Source organism: Oratosquilla oratoria, chromosome 8 (assembly GCF_046742065.1).
Source record: "Oratosquilla oratoria isolate Oo_2021 chromosome 8, ASM4674206v1, whole genome shotgun sequence".
NCBI classification, from domain to species: Eukaryota; Metazoa; Arthropoda; class Malacostraca; order Stomatopoda; family Squillidae; genus Oratosquilla; species Oratosquilla oratoria.
Genome location: NC_134784.1, coordinates 15,958,376 through 15,977,711, shown reverse-complemented (window position 1 = coordinate 15,977,711; position 19,336 = coordinate 15,958,376). Strand labels below are relative to the sequence as shown.

The 19,336-nt window shown below is 41.2% G+C and overlaps 1 protein-coding gene across 1 annotated transcript in view; it reads right to left on the bottom strand.

Annotated features, from left to right (window-relative positions):
- Positions 1-18,561, bottom strand: part of Orc5 (origin recognition complex subunit 5) — a gene marked incomplete at its 5' end in the record, with an annotated part of 32,740 nt that extends 14,179 nt beyond the window's left edge. The window contains 7 exon segments of the mRNA XM_076188932.1: positions 618-749; positions 957-1,038; positions 1,147-1,286; positions 1,378-1,508; positions 1,613-1,799; positions 2,765-2,883; positions 18,390-18,561. Coding sequence (XP_076045047.1) covers positions 618-749; positions 957-1,038; positions 1,147-1,286; positions 1,378-1,508; positions 1,613-1,799; positions 2,765-2,883; positions 18,390-18,522 — 924 coding nt within the window.
- Positions 18,562-19,336: the final 775 nt, after the last annotated feature.

Genomic DNA, 19,336 nt, shown 5'->3' with positions numbered 1-19,336 from the left:
TATATATAGATATATATATTATATATTTTTTTTTTTCAGAAACCATACATACATAGCTCCCCTTCCTGTATAATACAACTAGGTAAATACACACACACACACACATATCAAGATGGCCAAACACTATCAAAACTGTCATATGAAGACAGACAAAACTAGAATTACAAAGAGAAAGAGGTGACTTGTTGACCATCTACAGAATTATGAAAGATATAGAAGTCCTGGATAGAGAAGATTTACTAAATTGGGATAAGAGAAACACAAGAGGACATGGAAGAAAGCTCATAAAGGACAGTTATGGAAGAGATCTGAAAAAGAACAGCTTTCCCCATAGAGTAGTGGATGTATGGAACACACTAGATGAAATAATAATGTGTGCAAAAACAATACACAAATTTAAGGACAAATTAGACATGCCAAGATACAGAGATGGGACACCATGAGCACAGCTCCCCTTCCCATAAGATACAACTAGGTAAATACAACTAGGTAAATAAATACCAAATGGCTTAGAACAATCATAAATGGTTTCAAGTTTATGTATAAAAAATTGAAGTAAAATAAAAACAAATTTCAGCAATATTTCAAGAACTCATGCACACTTTTTCAGAACTTGCCTTAATTGCTGCTTGGGTTTTCCGTTGTTTTCCATGGTTCTTGAGGAAGAATCTTCGATCTGTACGTGCTGGGTTATAGGATGCCAAGTATGCAGACACAAGAAGAAATTTTGAGTAAAATGGGAGCTCCACCTATGTGCCACAAAGATCAATCAAATATCTTACAAAAACTGCAAGTGATTGCAAAACCAATTTAAGTATATGAAATAGTGTATGTCACTTTTGCCATAATTCAGACTACATTATTTTACCTACCATTTTGTGCAGTGCCTTTTAACCTCAAATATTTCTACAACATAGTTTTTCAGACCAACACCTTGTTATACCTTTAAAACTTACTTTGGTTGTTCCAGAGGACTGTACTGTGCTTTTTTCTCCTGAGTGATATTCAATAAGCTGTTGCATCTTCTCAAACTGTGCACTGTAACATAATTTATTTCAAGCATTTAAGAATGTCTTTATAAGATTGACACACAATAAATGCAACAATACAAATCCTTATGAATACAAGAGGATCTTCATCACACACCTAGAGACTTGGCGTAGATAGACAGTGCTGAGTGCTTTCTTTAAGTGTGGTTCAATACCACGCCAAAGCCGTCTTACATCATGGGTTTCTACTTCCCCTCGTAACACTGGCTCACAATACTTGGGAAAGTTCATCTGGATCTGTAGTATCAAGTTATGGATAAAATTATGTGTAACTGAACATGGGGCACATTGAAAATAAGAGAAACAAATCAGTATATGATGTTCTTACCAAATGCCTTAACTCCTGTAAATTTTTTGTGGCTAAGTAAAATACACTGAGAAGTAAGCTGACATAATTGTGGTAAAATGCTTCCGAATGTTCAGCTGGACATTCAAGCATAAAAATCTGCACCAGTTCATCTGCAAATTAAGGAAAATATGATAGTTACTGCATCAGCAATGAACAAAAGCACATAATCATCACAAATAAATGTATATCAAAAAACAAAACAAAATAACCATACCTTTACTATACTGTGGAAAGTGAATTGTAATAGGGTCCAAGACACCTGTACTGGGTCGAAATTTATCAAAGGGCAGCATGGAGGTAAATATGATACAAATGTTTACACCAGAAAGCTCCTGGAGACGACATAGTCCTGGCAATATGTTGGCATCACAATCTCTAAGTCTATCACTTTGCTCCATTACCTATAAATAATTACAATAAATATTACCACAGACGGAGTCCACAGTACACTTTGTCTTATAATTTTCCAATACCAAAAACTTACTTCAGTTCTCAATAAATCCCCTACTCTTTCCACACAACACATTTACACACTACATGCCTCAAACTTAAGCAAGAGAAGAACTGTTACATAACCTCCATAAAAAAGATATCTTGGACTGGACTTTAAAATTAGTGTGGCTCACAAGGTTCACAAAGACAATAAACCAAACACTATAATAATACATGCATATAACAAAAGGTCTTCTCACCCTTATGAGAGTGGGAGGGGTAGCCAAGGCATATACCCACCCTTCACCCATTCCACAAATGGGCATGGAAAGAAATGAAAAATGAGCTAGCTGTTGTTTGGGGATGAGGCTACACTTGTAGCTGAGCCAAAGAAAGATTTAAGGCAGCTAGAGGTGGAGTTTGTGAGTCTATGTACGAGTAAAAGGAGACAGCTGAAAATAAATGAGGGCAAAAGGTGATGAGATGTACTAGGGGAGAGGGTGGTAGAGAGTTGGAGGTAAGTCTTAAAAGAGAAAAACTGGAAAAAGTAGAGTTTTAAGTATTTAACATCACATGTACCAGGGAATGGAGGAGTGGTAGTGGAAATAGATTATAGAGTAAGGGAAGCAAGTAAGTGGCTTGGGAGAATGAAAAATGGCATGAATAATAGGTATATAAAAATTAAGCCAAAGAGAAGTGAGTACAAAAGGATGATTGTGCTCATGACACTGAATGTAGGCAGAAAGGACAAGCCTTTATATGTTAAGGATGAAATGTTTAAGAGATATGGTCATGGTTACAAGGATTAATGGAGTGAGAAATGAGGAAGTAAGGCAGTGTGTGGGTGGAAAGAAAGTTGTATGTCAGATTATATTGTGTAAGTTTAAACAGCAAAATCTCATTTAACTACAAAATATGTTATTTATATATTTACAATTGCCATTCTGCTGTTCTTGTCTCTAGCACCAATGTCTTGAATGTGTTTCACAAAGTCACCCATATTATCACAAGATGCATAGCCACAATACCTATTCTCCTTAGTGAGTTTTGCACCTGAAACAAAGAATACAATGTCAACAGCAAAGAAAAATTTAGTAAGTAATATATATTGGTATAACACTTATTCTTCTTAGCTATTCTTCTTAGAAGAATTTACAATGTGATAACTAAAGAAAAATCAGTAAACAATCTCAGTTCTTCAGTACATATCTATCAATATAACAAAGGCCTCTTTTCCCATATAAGTGAGGCAAGCAGCTTGGGCATGCCCCACTCCCACCCATTGCTCTATACACACTATATACTATATATATATATATCTATCTATATATATATATCTATACAGTCGAACCTCGAAAGCCCGGACCCCGAATGCCCAGACCCTCGTATGACCGGTCGAAATGAACAAAGGGCGGACTTTTCAAGCAAAGTTCCCTGTTTGTCCGGTAGGTGGCAGCGATGGCCGTACACGTGTACTCAAACCCGGCCCAGTCAAGCCGCCACCAGGGCTGCCGTTTCGTAGAATTTTGTACCAAAACGTAGTAAAATAGCGGCATGTGGCAACTGCACAAGGACATGAGGAAAATTTTTCTACATAGCGGGCTGTTAAAAACATTCAAAAACTCAAACTTTTGTTTAAAAATCATAGAACTAGTTATCAAATAATAAATGGTACATCAAAATATGACTTGTATTGGTAATTGTGTTACTCATAAAATATCATACCCCAAAAGATGCGTTTTTACGGTGTAGAAAAAAATTCTACGCTAAAGTTCCAGCTTTCTTTAAGCACCAGGACTGCCGTTTCGTAGAATTTTGTACCAAAACGTAGTAAAATAGCGGCATGTGGCAACTGCACAAGGACATGAGGAATTTTTTTCTACATATCAGCTGGCTGTTAAAAACATTCAAAAACTCAAACTTTTGTTTAAAAATCATAGAACTAGTTATCAAATAATAAATGGTACACCAAATATTACTTTTATTGGTAATTGTGTTACTTATAAAATATCATATCCCAAAAGATACGTTTTTACCGTGTAGATAAAATTCTACGCTAAAGTTTCAGCTTTATTTTAGCGATAATAATATAAAATACATATATACTGTATATATATATATATATATATATATATATATATATATATATATATATATATATATATATATATATATATATATATATATATTACTGAATATGTTAGGGCATGGGGGCCTTATATACATTCAAGAATAAACAAAACAAAAAAACTAGAACCAACATTTTGTCAAAGATTGACAAGTATATCTTGCTATGAAAGTCTGCATACTCCCAAGAAAAATGTATGCCCCGCTATGGCAACACTCCCATTCTACATGGCAGTGTAGAAAACACGGCAACCCTGACCGCCACCACTGTCCCGCGTGCATGCCTTCCGATATTTACAGTGTACGTAATAAAAAATACAGTACAGTACACTGTATGTAAGTACATTTACATGCCTCTATTAAAGTTATTATTACAGAATTATTAGTATTAAAGTATTATTATTACAGTATTGTTGTTATTACAGTGTTAGAGTATTATTCTTATGTGTTTCTATGCCATATCATACATTACCTATACGTATACCGCTACGAAAATCTACGGGTGGTAGGAGACATTTTCGATGACCGGACCGCCCTTTCCCCCAATTAGTCCAGGCTTTCGAGGTTCGACTGTATATATATACATATATATATATAATTTCAAGAAGTCTACAGCGACAATGGCGTTGTTGAGCTTATACTGAAGCTTTAATTTGTCTCGTGCAACAAGTTTCTGTGTTGGTTCCAAATAGCTGAGGTGTCCAAAAGACATTTGGTGCGGTTTTCTCTTTTTTAATTTCTCCAATACGTATTTCGACCTTACTCGGTCATCCTCAGGGAGGGAGTTACAATGTTTGGTGATTACATAGGTTTATATACAGGCCGTACATTGGCCGAACACTGGGAGAGGTCATTGCCTATAGCCGTGATCCGTAGCGCTGCGTACGTGGAAGTAGCAACTTTCTTGTATATTGTGGAAATGGGTGTTATTGTTTGTGTTATGTGCGTCTACTGCTTGGGAGTGTGGTTGTGGGCATAAGTTGTATGTTAATGGAAGGTTTTTCGATGTAAATGTTCACTGCTTCGGCCATCTTAAGGCGATGGGGGTCGTGAGCTTTGTAAATTATTTTAGTGTTTTCGTTTAGTGTTTGTCTGGTGATGGTGGTTTTGTGTTCTTTTCACATGTTTGTTTTGATGACGCCATTCTGGAGGTGGTATGTGAGTCTTTTGGAGACCCTCTCCAAAAGACTCACATACCACATCCAGAATGGCGCCATCAAAACACACATGATATAAGAACACAAAACCAACATCACCAGACAAACACTAAACGAAAACACTAAAATAATTTACAAAGCTCACGAGGCCGCTTCATTAAATTGGCGCCTCCCTCTCTCCGTCCCCCCATGCATAAAAGGAGAAGACGGGGAGAAATCCCTTCGGCCTGCGTTACAATTTGCTCACGCATACTACCTCACCCCCCATTCCCCCGCCCATTCCACCTCATGCATCACATCATCATCCATATACAACCATTCTCCATTCACCCCTATCTTCTCTCCTCTCCCTATCCATCCACCTCATCCTAGGACGTCCCTTCATATTCACTCCCTCCACATCTGCCTTCCACACCTCGTTTACTAGTCTTTCTTCACTCATTCTTTCTATGTGTCCAAACCATCCTAATACTCTTTCATCAACCCTATCTCCCAACTCCCTTTCCACCCCTGTTCTCCTCCTCACCTCCTCATTTCTCACTCTATCTAGCCTAGTAACCCCCATCATACTTCTCAGACACCTCATCTCAAACACATTCAAGCTCCTTCTCTCTTCCTCTCTTATGTTCCATGTTTCTGCCCCATACAGTGCTGTTGGCACAATCACTCCTTCATACAGTCTCCTCTTAGCATCCATTCCCAAATGTCTATTCCTCATTACACTTTTTAATCCACCAAGGCATTTACTCACTTCTCTCAATCTACATTCTACCTCCACCTTCACTCCACCTTTTCCTGCCACATTTGCACCCAAGTATCTAAAACTATCCACTTCCTCCAGTCGCTCTCCCTAAATGCTCACATCCAGGATACTGCCACTTTCACCCCTTGCACATCTCATCACTTTACTTTTACCCACATTTATCTTCAGCTTTCTTCTATCACACACATTCCCAAACTCTCACCAACTTCCTCAATCCCTCTTCCAATCCTCCCACAAGCACAGTGTCGTTTGCAAACAACAGCTGGCTCACCTCCCACATTTCTCCATTTTCTTTAACCATCTCCAATCCCTGACCCACAACCCTTGCTTTTACCTCTCGCACTACCCCACCCATGTATAAGTTGAACAGCTAGGGCGACATAACGCATCCTTGACGAAGTCCCACCTTTACCTCAAACCACTCACTCTCTCCATTTCTAATCCTGACAAGCTCTACTACTCTCATAAAAACTCTTGACAGCTCCGAGAAGCTTTCCTCCTATCCCGTATATCTGCAAAACCTCCCACAGTGCCTTTCTGTCTACCCTGTCATAAGCCTTTTCCAGATCCATAAAGGCCCAAAAAACATCCTTCACCTTTCCTATAGCTTTCTCACATATCTGTCTTACCACAAAAATCTGATCTACACAACCTCTACCCGATCTAAATCCACACTGTTCCTCACCAATTACTCCCTCTGTTCCTCCCCTAATCCTCTCAATCAAGATCCTCCCATAAGCCTTCCCAACTACACTTAACAAGCTAATCCCTCTGAAACTACTACATTCACACTTGTCCCCTTTTCCCTTGTAAAGTGGAACAAGACAGGCACTCCTCCAGTCCTCCGGCACTCTACCCTCTCTCTAGCAAACATTAAATAACCTCACCAGCCAGTCCACCATCACTGTACCTCCTTTTTTAAGACATTCTGCATGGCATCCATCCAGACCAGGTGCCTTACCTGCTTTCATCATCTTAACTGCTGCCTTCACTTCATCCTTCCTTATTTCCCCTCTCCTCCATTTTCCTCACTCATCACAGTCATTTTCTTAGCATTATCCACTGCAGCTATCTTTCCCTCCCTATCCTCCTTCACATTTAGCAACTCCCTAAAATATTCTGCCCATCTTCCCCTTACTGCCTTCTCTTCTATTATCATCTCTCCATCTGCACCTTTTACCTTTTCTTCTCCACTTGATTCGCCTCCTCTTCCTCTCTTAATTTCTTTCCAAAACATCTTTTTATTACTTTCAAAATTTTCTGTCATACTCTTACCCCATTTTACATCTGCTCTCTCTTTGCCTCCTTTACCTTTTTCTTTACTTCTCTTTTCTTTTCTTTGTACCTCTCATATGACTCCCTCGTCCTATTTTGTAACCAATCTGTGAAAGCTCGCTTCTTCTCTTCTACAACCTTCTTTGTTTCCTCATCCCACCATTCACTACCCTTTCTTCTATTTCCTCCTGTCCTTCTTGTTCCACACACCATCTTTGCACACTTTGTGACTCCCTCCTTGAACCATCCCCATTCCTCCTCCACACCTACCTCTACTCTATCCTTCACTCCCTCCCACTCCTCCTTCAGCTTCTTCTTGTACTCCTCCTTTTCCTTTTCATTTAGAGAGTTCACTCTAAGCACCTCCCTACCTTTTGTCCCTTTCCTCTTCCTCCATCTATCCTCCACTCTCAACTTCCCTTCCACCAAAAAATGATCTGATATTCTCCCACCCTCTCCCCTTAGCACAAGTAAATCCTTAACTCTTCCTATCACAATCCTATTTACCACTACATAGTCCATTAACACTCTACCTACCACCCTTCCCTCCACCACCCTCTCCCATGTGTACTTATGCTTGACTTTCTCCAAAACACTGTATTTGCTATCATCAACTCTCTAGACACATTTCCACCATCAACTCTCCATTACGATTCTTTCCTGGAACTCCACATTTCCCAACCATTCCATCAACTGCATCATTTCCTACCCTAGCATTAAGGTCTCCCAGGACTATTACACTCATATTTCTCCCTAAATCCTCTATGCACTCATTTGAATCTTTCCAAAAAGCCTCCCTTTCTTCTACACTCATCTCACTGCCAGGCCTATATGCACTTACAAAAACCTACATCTCCTTTCCCAGTTTCACCTTCATCCACATTATCCTTGAGGAAACCTCCTTCCACTCCACTACACATTTACCTATCTTTTCACTTACTAATATAGCCACCCCTTCTCTCCCTCACCCTTTCTTCACTCCTAATAACCTCCCACTTACACTCCCAAACTTACACTCGCCCTTCCCTTTCAGCTTAGTTTCACTCAAAGCCAACACATCTATCTTTCTTCTCACAAACATACTACCTATCTCTTCACTTTTACTCTCATCTGTACCACATCCACACACATTAAAAGACCCAAACCTTAGGGTGCTGGTCGGAAAACTCCCAGACCCTCTTATGCCTTTGCTTTTTCTTTTAGGAATGTCCCCTGTGGGGCTACAAGGAGAAGGATGCCTAGTCCCACTCCCTGTCCCTTTCTTCTCGCCTCTTACGATCCAAGTGGAAATACTTGGTAGCAGTATTCTTTTCCCCCACCACAGGGAAGTGTATATATATATATATATATATATATATATATATATATATATATATATATATATATATATATATATATATATATATGTATATACACTATGTACACCCGTCTGGAGTATTGGCTGTATTGTTATTGTGGCAAAGTAGCATGCAGTTGATACTTTACGGTCTATATGGGGCACCACTATGGACCAGAGCCACACATCATTTTGTCTATGATAGAGGAAAACTCTGTTCATAGAGAAATGATGACACTTTTATACTACGACTGTCCCTCCGTTATGCTGTCCCCCAACCCCTTGTTGCTGTCCTGTACCATTTCTCTGAGTATTCTTTTTCTGTGGTGGGGGAATTCCCTGTGGTGGGGGAAAAGAATACTGCCACCAAGTATTTCCACTTGCATCGTAAGAGGCGAGAAGAAAGGGACGGGAATTGGGACTAGGCATCCTTCTCCTTGTAGCCCCACAGGGCACATTCCTAAAAGTAAAAGCAAAGGCATAAGAGGGTCTGGAAGTTCTCGGACCAGCACCCTAAGGTTTGGGTCTTTTAATGTGTGTGGATGTGGTACAGATGAGAGTAAAAGGGAAGAGATAGGTAGTATGTTTGTGAGAAGAAAGATGGATGTGTTGGCTTTGAGTGAAACTAAGCTGAAAGGGAAGGGCGAGTGTAAGTTTGGGAGTGTAAGTGGGAGGTTATCAGGAGTGAAGAGAGGGTGAGGGAGGGAAGGGGTGGCTATACTAGTAAGTGAAGAGATAGGTAAACGTGTAGTGGAGTTGAAGGAGGTTTCCTCAAGGATAATGTGGATGAAGGTGAAACTGGGAAAGGAGATGTGGGTTTTTGTAAGTGCATATGGGCCTGGCAGTGAGATGAGTGTAGAAGAAAGGGAGGCCTTTTGGATAGATTTAAATGAGTGCATAGAGGGTTTAGGGAGAAGTGTAAATGTAATAGTACTAGGAGACCTTAATGCTAGGGTAGGAAATGATGCAGTTGATGGAATGGTTGGGAAATGTGGAGTTCCAGGAAAAAATCGTAGTGGAGAGTTGATGTTGGAAATGTGTCTAGAGAGTCAAGCATAAGTACACATGGGAGAGGGTGGTGGAGGGAAGGGTGGTAGGTAGAGCTTTAATGGACTATGTAGTGGTAAATAGGATTATGATAGGAAGAGTTAAGGATGTACTTGTGCTAAGGGGAGAGGGTGGGGGAATATCAGATCATTTTCTGGTGGAAGGTAAGTTGAGAGTGGAGGACAGATGGAGGAAGAGGAAAGGGACAAAAGGTAGGGAGGTGCTTAGAGTGAACTCTTTAAATGAAGAGGAAAAGGAGAAGGAGTACAAGAAGAAGCTGAAGGAGGAGTGGGAGGAAGTGAAGGATAGAGTAGAGGTAGGTGTGGAGGAGGAATGGGGATGGTTCAAGGAGGGAGTCACAAAGTGTCCAAAGATGGTGTGTGGAACAAGAAGGACAGGAGGAAATAGAAGGAAGGGTAGTGAATGGTGGGATGAGAAAATGAAGAAGGTTGTAGAAGAGAAGAAACAAGCTTTCACAGATTGGTTACAAAATAGGACGAGGGAGTCATATGAGGCGTACAAAGTAAAGAAAAGAGAAGTGAAGAAAAAGGTAAAGGAGGCAAAGAGGAGAGCAGATGTAAAATGGGGTAAGAGTATGACAGAAAATTTTGAAAGTAACAAAAAGATGTTTTGGAAAGAAATTAAGAGAGGAAGAGAAGGTGAATCAAGTAGAGAAGAAAAGGTAAAAGGTGCAGATGGAGAGATGATAATGGAGGAGAAGGTAGTAAGGGGAAGATGGGCAGAATATTTTAGGTAGTTGCTAAATGTGGAGGAGGATAGGGAGGGAAAGATAGCTGCAGTGGGAAATGCTAAGAAAATGACTGTGATGAGTGAGGAAAATGGAGGAGAAATAAGGAAGGATGAAGTGAAGGCAGCAGTTAAGATGATGAAAGCAGGTAAGGCACCTGGTCTGGATGGATGCCATGCAGAATGTCTTAAAAAAGGAGGTACAGTGATGGTGGACTGGTTGGTGAGGTTATTTAATGTTTGCTGGAGAGAGGGTAGAGTGCCGGAGGACTGGAGGAGTGCTTGTATAGTTCCACTTTACAAGGGAAAAGGGGACAAGTGTGAATGTAGTAGTTTCAGAGGGATTAGCTTGTTAAGTGTAGTTGGGAAGGCTTATGGGAGGATCTTGATTGAGAGGAATAGGAGAGGAACAGAGGGAGTAATTGGTGAGGAACAGTGTGGATTTAGGACAGGTAGAGGTTGTGTAGATCAGATTTTTGTGGTAAGACAGATATGTGAGAAAGCTATAGGAAAGGGGAAGGATGTTTTTTGGGCCTTTATGGATCTGGAAAAGGCTTACGACAGGGTAGACAGAAAGGCACTGTGGGAGGTTATGCGGATATACGGGATAGGAGGAAAGCTTCTCGGAGCTGTCAAGAGTTTTTATGAGAGTAGTAGAGCTTGTGTCAGGATTAGAAATGTAGAGAGTGAGTGGTTTGAGGTAAAGGTGGGACTTCATCAGGGATGCGTTATGTCACCCTGGCTGAGGAATGGATGCTAAGAGGAGACTGTATGAAGGAGTGATTGTGCCAACAGCACTGTATGGAGCAGAAACATGGAACATAAGAGAGGAAGAGAGAAGGAGCTTGAATGTGTTTGAGATGAGGTGTCTGAGAAGTATGATGGGGGTTACTAGGCTAGATAGAGTGAGAAATGAGGAGGTGAGGAGGAGAACAGTGGGTGGAAAGGGAGTTGGGAGATAGGGTTGATGAAAGAGTATTAGGATGGTTTGGACACATGGAAAGAATGAGTGAAGAAAGACTAGTAAAGGAGGTATGGAAGGCAGATGTGGAGGGAGTGAACATGAGGGGACGTCCTAGGATGAGATGGATAGATGGGGTGAAGGGGGCTTTGGGGAAGAGGGGAATGTCTGTTGAGGAAGGACGGGAGAGGACAGAAGACAGGGGTGAATGGAGAATGGTTGTATATGGAAGATGTTGTGATGCATGAGGTGGAATGGACGGGGGGATGGGGGGTGAGGTAGTGTGTGTGAGCAAAATTTTGACGCAGCCCGAAGGGATTTCTCCTCGTCCCCTCCTTTATATGGGGGGACGGAGAGGGGGGGTCGCCGATTTAATGAAGTGGCCTTGCTGTGGATGTACTGTGTCTTGTGACACTGCTTCTGACCCAGGGCAGTGGACAGGGTGCAGGGATGACCCGTCATCTAGGAGGTGCTAAGATGGGAGGGAGGGTGGAGGGGAGTGGAGTGTTTTCAGGGATGGAATGGGTGGGAATGATTTTATGCCTTTTCCTTTTTGGCTACCTCCCTGGTAAGGGGGAAAGAGCCTTGGTATATGTATGTGTATATATATATATATATTATATATATATAATGTATATATACATATATATATATATATATATATATATATATGTATATATATATATATATATATAAATATATATATATATGGATGGGGTGGTGCGAGAGGTAAATGCAAGGGTAGTGCGCAAGGGATTGGAGATGGTTAAAGAAAATGGAGAAAAGTGGGAGGTGAGCCAGCTGTTGTTTGTGGACGACACTGCGCTTGTGGCAGGATCGGAGGAGGGATTGAGGAAGTTGGTGGCAGAGTTTGGGAGAGTATGTGATAGAAGAAAGCTAAAGATAAATGTGGGTAAAAGTAAGGTGATGAGATATACAAGGGGTGAAAGTGGCAGTAGACTGGAAGTGAGCATTAAGGGAGAGCAACTGGAGGAAGTGGATAGTTTTAGATACTTGGGTGCAAATGTGGCAGGGAAAGGTGTGGTGAAAGTGGAGATAGAATGTAGATTGAGAGAAGCGAGTAAATGCCCTGCTGGATTAAAGAGTGTAATGAGGAATAGACATTTGGGAATGGATGCTAAGAGGAGACTCTATGAAGGAGTGATTGTGCCAACAGCACTGTATGGGGCAGAAACATGGAACATAAGAGAAGAAGAGAGAAGGAGTTTGAATGTGTTTGAGATGAGGTGTCTGAGAAGTATGATGGGGGTTACTAGGCTAGATAGAGTGAGAAATGAGGAGGTGAGGAGGAGAACAGGGGTGGAAAAGGATCTGGGAGATAGGGTTGATGAAAGAATATTAGGACGGTTTGGACACATGGAAAGAATGAGTGAAGAAAGACTAGTAAAAGAGGTGTGGAAGGCAGATGTGGAGGAAGTGAACATGAGGGGACGTCCTAGGATGAGGTGGATAGATGGGGTGAATGGGGCTTTGGGGAAGAGGGGAATGTCAGTTGAGGAAGGACGGGAGAGGACAGAAGACGGGTGAATGGAGAATGGTTGTATATGGATGATGTTGTGATTGCATGAGGTGGAATGGGCGGGGGGATGGGGGGTGAGGTAGTATGTGTGAGCAAAATTTGACGCAGCCCGAAGGGATTTCTCCCCGTCCTCTCATTTTAAGCAATGGGGGGACGGAGGAGGGGGTCGCTGATTTAATGAAGCGGCCTTGCTGTGGATGTGCTGTGTCTTGCGACACTGCTTCTGACCCAGGGCAGTGGACAAGGTGCAGGGATGACCCGTCATTCAGGAGGTGCTCAGATAAGAGGGAGGGTGGAGGGGTAGGGAATGTATTCATTGATGGAATGGGTGGGAATGATTTTATGCCTTTTTCTTTTTGGCTACCTCCCTTGTAAGGGGGAAGAAGCCTTGGTATATGTATGTATGTATATATTATAATATATATATATATATATACATATATATATATATATATATATATATATATATATATATATACATATATACACTATATATATATATACATATATACACTATATACTTTATACCCGTCTGGGGTATTGGCTGCATGTTATTATGGCTAAGGAGCATGCAGTTCATACTTTAGGGTCTATATGTGGCACGCCTACCGACCAGAACCACACATCATTTTGTCTGTGATAGAGGAAAACTCTGTTCATAGAGAAATAATGACACTTTTATACTACAACTGTCCCTCCGTTATGCTGTCCCCCAACCCCTTGTTATTGCCCTGTACCATTTCTCTGAATATTAATTTCCTTTTTTTGCCTACCCTGTGGTGGGAAAAAAGAATGCTACCACCAAGTCTTTCCACTTGAGTCATACGAGGCAACAAAAAATGGGATGGGATTAGGAGTCCTACTACCAGTACCCTAAGGTTTGGGTTTTTTAATGTGCGTGGATGTGGTACAGATGAGAGTAAAAGGGAAGAGATAGGCAGTATGTTTGTGAGAAGAAAGAGGGATCTGCTGGCTTTGAGTGAAACTAAAATGAAAGGGATGGGCAAGTGTGAGTTTGGGAGTGTAGTTGGGAGGTTCTCAGGAGTGAAGAGGGGATGAGGGAGAGAAGGGGTGGCTATACTAGTAAGTGAAAAGATAAGTAAGCATGTAGTGGAGTGGAAGGAGGTTTCATCAAGGTTGATGTGGATGAAGGTGAAGCTGGGAAGGGAGATGTGGGTTTTTGTAAGTGCATATGGGCCTGGTAGTGAGAAGAGCGGGAGGAAATAGAAGGAAGGGTAGTGAGTGGTGGGATAAGGAAGCAAAAAAGGGTGTAGAAGAGAAGAAGCAGGCATTCATAGATTGGCTACAAATTAGGACAATGGAATCATATGAAAGGTACAAAGTAAAGAGAAGGGAAGTTGAGCATAAGATAAAGGAAGCAAAGAGGAGAGCAGATGTGAAATGGGGTAAGAGTATGACAGAAAATTTTGAAAGTAATAAAAAGATGTTTTGGAAAGAAATTAAAAGAGGAAGAGGAGGCGAATCAAGTAGAGAAGAAAAGGTAAAAGGTACAGATGGAGAGATGATAATGGAAGAGAAGGCAGTGAGAGGAAGGTGGGCAGAGTATTTTAGGGAGCTGCTAAATGTGAAGGAAGATAGAGAGGGAAAGGTAGTTGCAGTGGGAAGCGCTAAGAAAATGAGAGTGATGAGTGAGGAAAATGGAGGAGAAATAGAGAAAGATGAAGTGAAAGCACCTGTTAAGATTATGAGAGCAGGTAAGGCACCTGGGTTGGATGGATGCCATGCAGAATGTCTGAAGAAAGGAGGTATAGTTATGGTGGATTGGCTGGTGAGGTTATTTATTGTTTGTTTAAGAGAGGGCATAGTGCTGGAAAAATGGAGGCGTGCCTATATAGTTCTGCTTTACAAGGGAAAGGGGGATAAGTGTCAGTGTAGTAGTTTCAGAGGGATCAGCTTGTTGAGTGTAGTTGGGAAGACTTATGGGAGGGTCTTGATTGAGAGGATTATGAGAGGAACAGAGGGAGTAATTGGTGAGGAACAGTGTGATTTCAGGATCAGATTTTTGTGGTAAGACAGATATGTTAGAAAGCTATAGGAAAAGGTAAGGATGTTTTTTGGGCTTTTATGGATCTGGAAAAGACTTACAACAGAGTAGACAGGAAGGCACTGTGGGAGGTACTGCAGATATATGGGATAGGAGGAAAGCTGTTAAGAGTGGTCAAGAGTTTTTATGAGAGTAGTAGAGCTTGTGTCAGGATTAGAAATGGAGAGAGTGAATGGTTTGAGGTAAAGGTGGGACTTTGTCAGGGATGTGTTATGTCACCCTGGCTGTTCAATCTATACATGAATGGGGTGGTGCGAGAGGTAAATGCAAGGGTGGTGGGTCAGGGGTTGGAGATGGTTAAAGAAAATGAAGAAAAGTGGGAAAAAAGCCAGTTGTTGTTTGTTGACAACACTGCACTTGACAACTCTGGAAGTTAGTGACAGAGTTTGAGAAGGTGTGTGAAAGAAGGAAGCTGAAGATATATGTGGGCAAAAGTAATGTGATGAGATGTACAAGGGGAGAGAGTGACAGTAGGCTGAAGTGAGCATTAAGGGTGAGAGACTGGGGGAAGTGGATAGATTTAGATACTTGGGTGGCAGGAAAGGGAGGAGTGAGGGTGGAGGTAGAATGTAGATTGTAGGAAGTGAGTAAATGCCTTGGTGGATTAAAAAATGTAATGAGAAATAGACATCTAGGAATGGATGCTAAGAGGAGGTTATATGAAGGAGTGATTGTGCCAACATCACTGCATGGGGCAGAAACATGGAACATAAGAGAGGAAGAGAGAAGGAGTTTGAATGTGTTTGAGATGAAATGATCTGAGAAATATGATAGGGGTTACTAGGCTAGATAGAGAGAGAAATGAGTAAGTGAGGAGGAGAACAGGGGTGAAAGGGAGTTGGGAGATAGGGTTGATGAAAGAGTATTGGATGGTTTGGACACATGGAAAGAATGAGTGAAGAAAGATTAGTAAAAGAGGTGTGGAACGCAGAGGTGGAAGGAGTGGATATGAGGGGGCGTCCTAGGATGAGATGGATGGATGGGGTGAAAGGGGCATTACAAAAAAGAGGAATGCCTGTTAAGGAAGGATGGGAGAGGACAGAAGATAGGGGTGAATGGAGAAGGGTTGTGTATGGATGATGCTTTGATGCATGAGGGGTGAGTGGGTGGGGGATGGGGGATGGGGGGTGAGGAAGTATGTATGAGAACAAATTTGACGCAGCCCGAAGGGATTTCTCCCAGTCTTCTCCTTTTCTGCATGAGGGGACGGAAAGGGGGGTTGCCGAATTAATGAAGCAGCCTTGCTGTGGATGTGCTGTCTCTTGCAACACTGCTTCTGACCCAGGGCAGTGGACAGGATGCAGGGATGAACCGTCATCCAGGAGGTGCCAAGATAAGAGGGAGGGAGGAGGGTGGAGGGGAGTGGAATATGTAGGGAATGGAATGGGTGGGAGTGGTTTCTATGCCTTTTTCTTTTTGGCTACCCCTTGTTTAAGGGGACCCCCTGCCCAAAATCTTTTTTTCTGAAGGATCTTGCTGATTTTTTCTGTGTGATATATAGGTCTGAGGAAACCTTCACAGCATGAGTTTTATTCAGATCTGACGAGTAGTTTTTTATTTTTTAATAAAAAAACATGAAAAATGCCGTATATTTGGGCTTCTTTCAAATCCTATCTCCTCTTACAATTTATATTTGATGTCTTTCATTTTACAGCAAAAGAGTCTTCTACATATATAAAAAAACAAAATAGAGAGCTTTTTTTAATATCTTTGTTTAACGCTGAGGAAAAAAAATATAAAAAGATTATCGAAAAAAAGCAAAATTTTGACTTTGACACATTATTAAAAAAAATTATTTAACATATGCAAAAAAACTCTCTATTTTATTTTTTGTCATTTATCTAGCTATTAATAGAGACCTCATATGCAAAAATTGGTGGAAAATTGAGGGAGGAGATAGACTTTGAATATCAAAAACTTACATTTTTCAGAAATGAGTGTTAAAGTTTTTTTTTTCCTTAGTTTGACTAAATTTTACATTGGACCTCCTAAGACCCATTGAAAACAGGTTCCATTGTATTTTCATGATGATTTTGCATATTTCAAGTAACTCAGGCACTTTGTACCTTCCTACAGTGAGGGTCTCATAAGCCGCCACCTCACTCTTTGTCGCAAAGTTTGAGTTCTTGGTCTAGAATGACCCAGCAAGGTAGTCTGATTGCTGGGATTCAGCTCTCTTTCTTTTCTTGGGTTTCCTTTCTGGTGTTAGAACAGGCTCTTGCTGCATCAGGGACATCACTGTGAGGTTTGAGACTCTAAACCCAAGGTGTTGCAACAAGGAGACATCCTTGTAGCCACTTGTTAGCAAACAGTTGTTTGCGTAGAGACAACTTGTCTGATATAGGTTTAGAGGACAGAGGATCAGGTTCTGAGGATGTGGATGTAGATGGAAGGGAGAGAGCTGCTGGAGGGAGTACTAGTGGTGGTGGCAGAGGTGGTGATAACAAAGTTGATGCTGGGGTTCTTTCTTTCTCCCCTTGAGTTGCTAATGTAGACGTTCTTATCTTCTGCAAGTGTGCCTTTTGTTTGGATAGCTTAGGCATGGCTAATATCTTCAAATATCTCTTCACTGAAAAATAGATGCGAATTTCACACGGCAAATTAGTGAATGCGGGAAGCTAATGTGTACATGTCCTTTACTTTGTAAGACTCAGGCCACTGCCAATCGTGCAGGCTGAACTTACACCACATACTCACGTGCATGCCGGACGTAAGAGAAAACTTTATGAGTGTACCAAACGCAAAAAAATAGGGTAAAATATGGTCAAAACGTATGTAAACAATGGTCGTGCGCAGCATGTGGCTGCCGGGGGGAGGGAGGGTAGGCCCTTTAAACCCTTTAAAAATGGCGGTACGATAAAAACACTTTACCAGCATTTAGAGCAAGATCCCTACTATGTATTTATGCAATAAAAAAAAAATAGAATTTTTTTTAAATATGGGGGCAGGGGTCCCCTTAAGGGGGGAAAAGCCTTTGGTATATGTATGTATGTACTATATACATACATACATAATATATGATAATAGCAATAATTGCTGCCTCAAGTTTCAGTGATTGGAAACCCACAACCCAACAGCAGCTGGCAACTGTCACTAAATATAGATATGATAAATTGGAAAGGAGGAGACGGGACCCAATGAGTGTTGCTACTTTCCTGTATGTTACAATTAGGTAAATACTCATGAGGGAGTGCTATAGAAAAGAAGACATTTTTTATCAGCAACCAGTATAAAATGATAAGTATCATTATGTATGGATGGAGTTACTCAAAACAGGATAAAATTCTTCTTCACCAAATGCATATGGATGAATGAATTAGCCTTATGGTTGCCAGAATTAAAGGATAAAAGCCACCCTATATAAAAGAATTTAACTCCAAAATCTTTTGGTACTATATGTAGAATACATACAAGTATTGAAGGGACTAATAATATAGGTTCAAATAATTTTGACTTTGCTATCTCCCTTATAAGAGAGAAAAACCCTTGGTACTGTATACATATAGATAAAGCATTTTTGCTTTTTTATAATAGACCTTACCTGCAAGTTGATTCAAGACCGTTTCATACAACATCCTTGAGGAGTAGAACTCAACACAGTCCACGTGACTTACAGTCACTTCAAGTGTTGATAGTACTGATTTTGTTATAAAAGTTTTCCCCGTTCCCGTCATTCCACACAAGAACAATGCTGAGGGCAAGTACAATCCTGGCTGAAATGGAAATATTCTATTATTAAAGTTAAAAAAGAACTGTTACATAGAATGCCTGAAGCATGAAATGCTCGACTCATTTTCACAATTTTGAAAGTATTGTCAACCTACTCAAATTCTGCTTGAACCTCCAAAAATTTAACATAAATCAGAATGGCCCCATATTTTTTTAATATCCACATTTCTAATTTTCCGCTCTGATGTTGCCTTGAATATCTCTGACAGGAAGCTAGTAATACCTTAGCTGTCAGCATTAGTCCATGGGCTTCTCCACAAATCTCTTCAGAGGGAGGAGGAGGAGGAGGAGGAGGAGGAGGAGGAGGAGGAGGAGGAAGAGGAGGAGGGGGAAGAGGAGGAGGAGGGAGGTGGAGGAGGAGGAGGGAGGGGAGAGGAGGAGGAGAGAGGGAGAGGAGGAGGAGGGAGGGGGAAGAGGAGGAGGAGGTGGGGAAGAGGGAGGAGGTGGGGAGGGGGGGAGAGGATGAAGGTGAGCGGAAGGGATGATGAGGATAGATTTGTGCCAGGAGGTCTGTGTTGGACAGCAATTGCCTTTGTCCCAGGTGGGAGAGGAAGTTTGGACCCAGTAGACCCCTCTTACACCATGTTCCCTAAGCACATCTCTAGCAGACTGAATGTTACTCTTCGCTCCCATTTTGAGGCTTTGCTGAGGCATGGAGGAGCAAATTTTGCTTTAAGCTGCTTTGCAATTTCAGCCATCATGACCATCTGGAGAGAAAAAGAAAGGAACCTGAGACAAACTCATCAACAAAAATACAAA